This window comes from Drosophila subpulchrella, unplaced genomic scaffold (genome assembly GCF_014743375.2).
Source record: "Drosophila subpulchrella strain 33 F10 #4 breed RU33 unplaced genomic scaffold, RU_Dsub_v1.1 Primary Assembly Seq354, whole genome shotgun sequence".
Classification (NCBI taxonomy): Eukaryota; Metazoa; Arthropoda; class Insecta; order Diptera; family Drosophilidae; genus Drosophila; species Drosophila subpulchrella.
Genome location: NW_023665577.1, coordinates 7,408,658 through 7,418,394, shown reverse-complemented (window position 1 = coordinate 7,418,394; position 9,737 = coordinate 7,408,658). Strand labels below are relative to the sequence as shown.

The 9,737-nt window shown below is 41.5% G+C and overlaps 1 protein-coding gene across 1 annotated transcript in view; it reads right to left on the bottom strand.

Annotated features, from left to right (window-relative positions):
* Positions 1–2,560: 2,560 nt before the first annotated feature.
* LOC119560632 (glutamate [NMDA] receptor subunit 1) overlaps positions 2,561–9,737 on the bottom strand; it is a 16,596-nt gene continuing 9,419 nt past the window's right edge. Inside the window, exons 4-15 of the mRNA XM_037874183.1 lie at positions 9,023–9,247; positions 8,717–8,919; positions 7,675–7,840; positions 7,497–7,602; positions 7,282–7,442; positions 6,908–7,124; positions 6,471–6,666; positions 6,194–6,406; positions 5,579–6,007; positions 4,730–4,902; positions 4,419–4,675; positions 2,561–3,858 (exon numbers count right to left, since the gene is read on the bottom strand). Coding sequence (XP_037730111.1) covers positions 3,511–3,858; positions 4,419–4,675; positions 4,730–4,902; positions 5,579–6,007; positions 6,194–6,406; positions 6,471–6,666; positions 6,908–7,124; positions 7,282–7,442; positions 7,497–7,602; positions 7,675–7,840; positions 8,717–8,919; positions 9,023–9,247 — 2,694 coding nt within the window. The 3' untranslated portion in view covers positions 2,561–3,510. The remainder of the gene's footprint in view (positions 3,859–4,418; positions 4,676–4,729; positions 4,903–5,578; positions 6,008–6,193; positions 6,407–6,470; positions 6,667–6,907; positions 7,125–7,281; positions 7,443–7,496; positions 7,603–7,674; positions 7,841–8,716; positions 8,920–9,022; positions 9,248–9,737) is intronic.

Sequence of the window (9,737 nt, the reverse complement as noted above, 5' to 3'; positions counted from 1 at the left end):
CAAAATGTATCTTCATTCGGTGGAAGGAATATTTATAAGAAAGTTATGAATAATAAACATAATTCCTATGGAACTACATCTAAATAAAACCTTCGCAAGAGAAATTGAACATTGAGCAATGAGTATTACGAAAGAATGCATTCCTAATGGAACATAGCCATTGAAGCAATTTGTGAGTCTTGCGAAATGCAGTGTGGCGCATTTTCCCAAAGAATTTAGCTATCACAAGTGGAGTGGAGTTTTATAAGTATGAGTTTTGTGCATACAAAGAAATTTGTGCATAAAGCCGATTCGAACCAGTATTGGGGGGTTTGGCTTGCAACGAGTTTGTTTACAACATCAGTATTTGCCAATAAGTTTATTAATTTATATTATCTTTGACTTTTTGCTATCAATGCAAGAGGTATATGTAAGCAAAATAAAACTTTGTAAGAAAAGTGTACGGAACCGTTAAAAAGTTACACCGCTGTAATTTTATACAAGATAACTACACAGAGAAAAAAACGGAACAATACCCGTTTGATATTGTCTCCTCAATTTTCACATATCAATTTTTTCATATCAAAAAGATTCGAATTCATATCAATATGATACGAAATCATATCAACTTCAAATGTTAATATGAATCCGTATCATAATGATATGAATACTTAGCAAGTTGATAAGATTTCATATCAAACGTAACATCGAAAAGTCTTCGAAAAAATAGTATGACTGTAAATTCGTCCTTTTTGTGTATATTCTGTGTACAACGGTATAATTACGCTTTGTATGCGGTGGTCCCACTTTTATTTACTGCGTCAATTTTAGTGTAAAACGTGACAAAAGAAAAGTTTAAGGTGTTTATAAATGTAATTACTTGGTAAGTATGTATAATTTTAACTAAATGACTTTATTTGTGCATTAGTTTGTCGAAGTACAATGGAGGATCCACTTTTGCTTCAATTCCTTACGGACCACGAGGCCGATTTGGTTGTGCTTGACCTGCTTTTAGGTTTTTATAAATCAACATAGCCATTATTAGTTGAGACTTATTTTTGCAATATATTCCTAGAGTGTGGATACAACCACGAAAGGCTGCAGTACATTAGTGCTTTAGATCTTGATATAATATTTTCCAAGAGAGAACATCTTGGTCTGAAATCCGAGTTCCGCGAGAAGCTCCAAAAATGGAAGCGAGCACAAGTAAGTTTAATTTTTAATTTTTTCATAATAGGTTGTAATAATTTCAAATTTTAGCACATTGATGTCTGCGCATTGGATACGACTGTGCCAAAACTAATATTAAATTTAAGGATAAATTCATAAAGGAGTTGAATTTTAAAGGTACCACGTACAAAAAAGAATACTTTTTAACTAAAAATGTTTCATCAGTTATAGAGCTCTACAAAATCGTTCGAAAACATGAAATTTATTTCACAACAAAGGAATTTTTTGTGAGCAGCTTTAATTAGCATTACCAATCCTATGAAATTGACTCACTTATAAATAATATTAAGATAATAAATATAAACGAATTTGAAGGCCCACCAATTCATGTATATTACACACCAACTGGTCTTAAAATGATAAGAAGAAAAATATTTTAGTTTATTTAATTATGATAAGTAATTTTAAGTTACAATTATTTTTTATATGTAACATAAGACTTTGAATGAAAATAAATTTTAAATAAAACTACAAATTTGTTTCTCTCAATAAAATGATTTTAATATAAAGCTGGGTATGAGTTAAATGTCGAATTGATTTGACAAAATATCAGTTTGATATGAAAGAATACCAGTTTAATATAGAAAAACATAACGTGTTAAAATGATTAAAAGTTCAAATTTATATGATAAAATATCAGTTTCTTAAAAAAAAGTATAAATTTGATATGGAAAAACATAACATGTTAAAATAAAATTGATACAAAAAAAATATCAGTTTGATATGAAAGCATATCAGTTTGATGTGAAAGCATATCAGTTTGATATGAAAGCATATCAGTTGGATATTAAAAAATACCACAATTTGGTCACAACTTTGATATGTGCTCATATCAATCTGGTATGAAAAATACCAAATTGACATGTTCGAAAATATCAATGTCATATGTTCGAAAATATGAATATGATATGGCAACATAAGGGATCAAAATTGATATGAAAAAATACCCGATTGATGACCAGTTTTGGTATTTTTTTTTCTCTGTGTAAGATTCAATTACAGCGGATAAAATGTCACAATAATACTTTTCTTTAGATAACTGCCTAATTACCAAGTTCATCTTGTCAATTAAAGTTTATCTTATCAACCAATTAAATGTTACATTTACTGTGTGTACCCGGTAATCGTGTGGTACAAAGAACCCATAAATGCTTTAGGAAGGTGTGTTCGTTTAAATTTCCTATCAGAGAAGTGATATATAACAAATCCTTGGACGTTTTCGTCTTTATAAGAAGTCTGAGGAGTGGTCTTATTAATTTGAATATCTAAACTATAAATAAAAATATTTCGAAATTGTAAAAATACTTACATCTGGTCCAGATCCAATGGTTAAAAAAGGTTTAGATTTAACTTTGTTTTAAATATTTATTTTAGTTGCATAAACGGTTTACACATGAAAAACATTTAAAATTCAAATTCCACTACTAAATACTGTTTGTTCTTGAATCCTGTTTTTTATGCTTCACATTTATGCTGTTAACTTTCACACTGAATCTTATCAATAGAATATGTATACATATTTGTATATATATATATTTTGTTTTAAAAATTTCATTTAAGCTTCTTTGAGTTTAGTTAATTTTTGTTTAATTAATTGCTGTTCTTGGGTTTGCCCTCTCTTAGTTATATGGGTCCACTATTGCAATTGATCAAATGTATCTTCTTTAAGCTTTCTGTTCAAGAGAAAATATAAGTTGTATAAGTTGTACGGCAATCGGAGCTTTCAGTTGAGGCAAACTTATGGCCAGATCCAAAATCGGGTTTAAGATTAGTTTAGATGAGAATAGTTAGTATACAGCTTGTAACGATGGGTGGGTTTTTGTGGTGAACTATGTGATTCGGTTCAAAGTGAGGAATCGCTGCTAGAAATGTTTCTGGTCATGTAACGATTGATTTACGTTTGTATTATTTGCTTACAAGTTCTATTAAAAAGCAGTAAAAAGCAAAGGCGGAGATATAGTAGTTAGGGGAAAGCACATTGAAAGCGATAAATCAGATTAAAGTGAATCTACCTCCAGCACCTGTAAAAAATTCATCGAAAACTACAAAAACTTAATAGGCTATCCAATAGTTTCGCAAATACACCTAGACTCTGATATAACAGACTATTGAGGGCACAGGACCACCGGTCTGGTAATGGAAAGGTACGTGAATGTCGAATCGAATGATATGAATACTCCTTTCGGTCCTGGCCCATCCTCCAGCGATAACAATCAAATTCTTCCTGGCTAGCAAACCGCTATGTGTTGAGCAATGACAATACTTTCTCCTATACTCTAACTGCTTTGGCAAAATGTTAACTTAAACGACCAGATGCGACACATCGCTGGTGTATCCGGGCGAATATCGAGGTGGCAGGACGCTTTGCTGGGGCCGTGTCTTGCCCAGCATGGGCATGGGCATTCCCGGCTGGTTGGCGGCCATCACCTTCGGACTCTGGCCAGGCTTGCCCAGTTCGTAGGGCCGCCGGATGCGGAGCACGTCGGCGGCGTCGCCTGGCCAGGCTCGTTCCGGTCCCAGTCGCTGACCCAGGCGAGGATACCGGCGCTTGTCCACTGCCAGACTGATGGTGCCCGGTGCGTGCGTCGAGTTCAGGCCCACGTTGTACTGGCGCTGCATCGCCAGGGAGGCACGGATAGTCTTTCGTTTCTGTGGGGAAAATGTGGACAATGGGTTTATGTATGAATTACTTATCAATGCAACTTTTAAATACGGAAAACATGCACATTTAATCCCGTTGGACAATTTTTATCTGCAGATTACATTTCAGAGCCATGAAATATATGGGAAACAAGAAAGAAAGCTAGCTTTGACAAGCCGAAGTTAATATACCCTTGCAAATAATCAATTAAAATCATATGTATATTATAAAATCCGTATTAGTATTCTGTTCGCTCCGACTTATGTACAACCTGCAATAAACAGAAGACTCTTGGGAATGTTTTATACCGATGGCTATATCAGTGAGAGATGGAAACGGATAGACGGATAGACTGTCGGATTAAATGTTTATTCTGATTAAGAATATACAATAAGTAGTCGGAAATGTCTCCTTTTCTCCGTTGAAAACTTCTGACTAAAATTATAAAAGCTTTTGCAAGGGTAACAAAATATAAATTTTATCGTAAACATTCCGTAATCATGCCAATATTTTATTTTAGACTTTAAACCTCGGCGAAAAAACTTAGGACAAGTATCGTGGCTCTCACCTCTATAGTGCCTCTCCATTTGTCCGCCGCATGTCGGGCAATGTCCAGGCGCTTCTGCTTCTTCACCTGGTGCTTCTTGTAGATGACCTCGATGATGATCAGACCCACGCCGCCGGCAATGCCCACACCCACCAGTATGAACACCCCCGCCATGTTCTTCAGTCCCAGAGTATTGGGCGTCTTCTCGAAGAGCTCGCAATTCTGCTGGACATGACCGTGGAAGATCCACTGTTTGTCCAGTTTCTCCATGAACCCGCCTGCAAGAAGAATGGATATTAGGTGCTCTTTAGGATCCTAGCAATACTTCATACTTTCGTGGAACTCCAAGATGGCCAGCGTGACTGCATCCGTCCAGGGCGAGCCCTTCTGCAGTCCAATTCCGTAACCACTCCGTCCGAACAGCTCTCCGGCAGTGACCAGTTCACAATCCTTGGATGCCTCATACTCCAGGCGAGAGGAGTCCCAGATAAAGGCCATGAGCTTGCTGCGGACATAATCGCAGATCGAGGGAATGATATGTTAAAGAGTGTCTATATAGTTTCGAGTAGGATGGGGGTACAACAAGTAGGAAGAAACGTTCAAGTAACAAGAAAGATTCGTTAGCTTCGGTGGACCGAAGATTCCCTAACCCTTGCAGATTCTTCGGAAGGTACAGGTTAATAGAATAGATCATATTGAAAAATAAATAAAATTGCGTTGGTGCATGATTTTTTACTCTCAGACTGATTAACGGAGCAACAGATTTTGTATTAGGTCTAGAATAAATACAATTTTTAAGAAGTTATAGCCTTCATCGAAGTTCCCCTGCAAGGGCTTAAGACATGAAGATGCTAAGATATGGGAATATAAGATGGCATAGGGGCGGATAATACGGGGGCAAGACCAACACGAACACGATACGATACCGCTAACGATTACAAAACATATCTAATAGATCGAAACAGAGGAAGAGCAAGAGATAGAGAGACAGAGACAGAGAAAGAGAGAGACAGTGGCGTTAGGTGGACTGAATTGAATTGAAGGTGGTATTGGAGAGTGAGAAGTAGTAGTAGTAGTAGTATAGTTGTAGTCTGGATCTGGATCAGGACAGTATCTGGTGCCATGACATGCGATGCTACGCTCAGCTACGGAAAAGATCGCGGGCGTGAAGCAATCGTTACCCCTTCTTCACATCCTGGATGGCCTGCTCGGCGGTGGCGTAGTTGTTGGCCTCCATGGTGCGGTACATGTTGGACAGCTCCACCTGGCGGCGGAAGTACATGTCCACGGAGGAGCCCTTGACGGTGGCGCAGGTCAGGTTCTCCATGGTGTTCCGCAGCCGGGCATCGTTGATGCCGCTCAGCTTCGTCTTGGGCCGCTCCAGCACGAGGAAGGCGGCCAGGTTGGCGGTGTACGAGGCAACAATGATCATCGCGAATCCTGCCCAGACCATGCCCAGCACCCGGGCGGAGAAGCTGCGTGGCGTGCCCTCGCCGATCCCGCTGTTCAGCAGGACTCCCCAGGCGAACCACACCGCGGAGCTGAGGTTCAGGGCCTTCTCCTCGTTGCTGTCCGAGTGCGAGAGCTTGAAGCGTCCGAACGGCGAGAATCTGAGTTCGGAAATCGGAAAGTGATTAGGTGGTTAATAGGGTCCGGAACTCTCGGCCACTCCAGGCGGGGATTAGCTGGGTGGGGTGCCATTCAACCGTCCAATGCAGCAACCCTTCTTCATCGCCTCACTTTCGCTTGGGTGGGGGTTTGGGGAGTGGGACGGATGGGGTTCCGGATTCACTCACCTGTCCAGCAGGTACAGCACGAGCGCCACAACATGGACCGACACCATTACCAAGATCCATAGCGTGTTACTAAACGGCTGCAAGAAAGACACGAGAGTACTCGATCGTGACGGTTTCTTCTCGAGTATTGTAATGCCTTGGTATTTGAATGGTTTTGAGAATTCTATGTACTCGGCACGCTCCGGATTGATGGTTAGTGGTGCCACGATCATGCTAAATGGAAGTCCCCGATTAGTAGGTACGGCTGGCGATCCCCTCCCGTTCCCGCAGCGCTTACTCGGCACGTTCGTTGACCAGCTCCCCGATGAGGCCCGTCCACTCCTTGCGCAGCGTCATGGCCCCCGAGCTGTTCCGCAGGATGTAGTGCCCGAACTGGCCGTCGGGGGACAGGGCCAGGTCGTAGGTGAAGTTGATCCGCTTGGACAGCTCGATCAGCAGGTCGATGCAGTAGCCGCGGCAGCAGAACTCGTTGGCTTTAGGAGGAGAGGATACAAGGTTATGTGTCCATCCATTCAAGAAGTGTATAAATTCTTCATAAACCAAGAATTATGCTACAGTCGACTATCAGATACCCGTTACTCAGATAAAGGGAGTTGAGGGTTATTTAGATATGCAAGCGGAATAAATATATTATACTAAGATATAAAGCCAATCCTCGGACTAAATAAACAGTTTAAAACCCTATTTTACAATTAAGTTTTATGGATTACTCACCAGTGGCATCCGAGTTGTTGAAAAGTGGACAGGGACGCTCGTCTGGTTCGCAGCGGAACTCGTCGTCGCCCATGCGCCGGACGTAGACGAAGGGCTTCTCCTCGATGGTCAGCAGCTTCAGGTGGGTGGGTATCATGATGCCCTCTGGCTTCCGACGCTGCTTTCCCGGCCAAATGATCTCGCTGTCGTTGATCCTCATCCTCATTTTGGCCCGCATCTGAAAACAGTTTAAATGAGTTTCGATTTAATAAAATAAGAAGAAGTGGCAATATCAAACTCTTTATGTTAGGTTCAAGCTATGAACACACTGTATAGAAATCTGATTTAAACAGATTTCTAGCACCAGCGTATACTTTTATTAGAAAGTAACCTACGCTGTCGTAACTGAACTTCCCAACGACATGCTTCTTCTGCTGCTCCCGAATGTTGATCACATCGTAGCCGGCGTAGATTCGATCTCCATTATCATCGAAGGCCACCTGTCCTGTTTCGCCCGTGATATTTCGGCTTTTGAGGTACTGGAACAGCCGCTTGCCTGTAATAATTATATTTAAAGTGTATATTTAAGAATACCTGGGATATAACTCACCCGATTCCCAGTTAACAGCCGAGTCACCGCAATCCTTTGGAGCCTCGGCAATGGTCTCGTTGGAAATCATCTCCTTGATGGCGGACGCCAAAACATAAACGCTGTCCTGTCGGGGGATCCAACAAGTCACATCAGCATCATGCATATTCTAGACTCCCGGCGGAGGAGTCCCACTTACCCTAATGTGCCCCTTGTCGCTGTGGGCGTGCTCCAGCTGGAGGCCCAGCACTCCGTCCGGAGTATTGTTGGAGAACAGCGCCTGCTCCGTCACAATCCACACGTGACCCTCCCCGGTCATGTTGTACTCCCCGGCATCGCGGAAGATAACTTGGGCGTCCTCCGTGCTGCGGGTGAAATTATGTGCATAAATAGCCAGTGTGATAAAGCTGGGTTTTCTGCCATTCCTTTTCAGGAATTTTAAGTCACACATGTGGCACGGAATATTCCAGAGGATCGAAAGATTTATGTTTTGCGCTACACCCCCATTTTATACACATTTATCGGTGTCGCTCTAGTGCGATAGCTATGATATGTTTGGTATATATGATATGTTTAAATTAAGTTGAACATATTTACAACTCAACGTCACACCAGTTATTTGCCTTCATAAAAGCTATTTTGCAGTCGCTAAGCCATTCAACGAGCCCACATAAAAAAGTATCTTAATGATAGTAATAACCGACATATGTAGAACATCGCTGCCTCAATTTGATAAAAGCAGAAACGGCCAGTTTGTGAGTCAAAGCCACGCCCATGGTGGAATTCAATCTCAGTAATCTTGTGTATAACGCTTTTCCATTGAAATTAATTTACGGAGTACAACATAAAATCACTTTACCGAGAATTGACAACAATTGACTGACACGCTAAAGAATTCAAATTTAACCGCCACCCGGAGAAAACAATTTAAATATGCATCATGCAGCTCTACCAATGCCAACTGACAGAATATACATGCAAGTGTCTACAGAAGAATGCAGGTTAATACTAATCTATCAGTATTTCTATATAGTAAGTAGCCAAAAAATGTCTTGAACAAAATTATCTTGGATTGAGCCACCAAAAATCAAACAAGTCTATTTCAACGCATGTAGACATCGAATAAATGATTTGGCTCCGTATCCATCTGTCACCATCGTTAACCCACGAAAAGATCTCCAACCTGCTCATCCCGACCCAGTTACGAATGCATTACTTACGCAAATTCGGGACACACTCACCTGGCGTACATCAGGTAGACCCTGGACTGGGCTGTCTTCATGTCTATGAGGTGCTCAGTGAAGCTCTCCAGCTTGGGCTCGAATTCGACAATCAGCTCCACTGTGGCGCGCACATCCACGTCGTCGTAGTAGGTCTGGGATGTGGTCTGGAAGCGGCCCAGGATGGCCCTGCCATCCGTGTCGGAGCTGTGGATGATGATTACCTGTCGCCAGCGGAGCAGATAACGGAACGACTCAATAATTCAATAAGTCAAATTTGGGTGCATCGCTGGGGGGTTGGGTTAAATGGGTGCCCATCGAACCTACCTTCGTGTAGGCGAAGTGGCTGAGCATCTCCAGCCAGACATCCGCTTGGTGGTAGTACGGGGGCACCGTCCTCAGGAAGGAGACGTGGATGTTCTTGTCGGAGAAGGCCGCATCCCGCGAGGATATGCCAATGACAGGAATTGAATAGAACCCGCTTGTATAACTCACGGCCGCCGGCGACAAATCACCTGAGGTTTGCTCATGCGAAACGACTACGGCGTACACCTGGGGAAGAAAGGGAAAAGGCAGCCGGGGACAAGCCAAATCAGTGGAAATGAGCATTGCAAGGAAGATGCCAAAGGGGAGGTCTTCTGGCGATGGGTGGGTGGGGAAGGGGAAGGCCGGAAGTGTAAATGGCGCCGGGAGGACGTTCAATTGGCTGAGCAAAAATACGTCCGCCATTTATGTAATGCTTTTTATACCTCTGATCATGTGTAACAATGCTATATACATATCTGTCAGGTAAGCAACATATTCATAATATTAGTTTTAAATAAAGATTATACCATAATAATAATAAACCATTAATCAATCTCAAAAAATATTATAAAAACATATAACTTTCCAAAAAATACTATCTAAAACATACCTTTTCGTAACGCACTGTTCAGGACCGGGCATTCAATGGAGTCAATGACAGTTGATTTGTTTCTCTTGGGTAATGAAAGGTTCGAGATGGACGCGCATTTTGGGACCTGACATGATAAATTCGCCC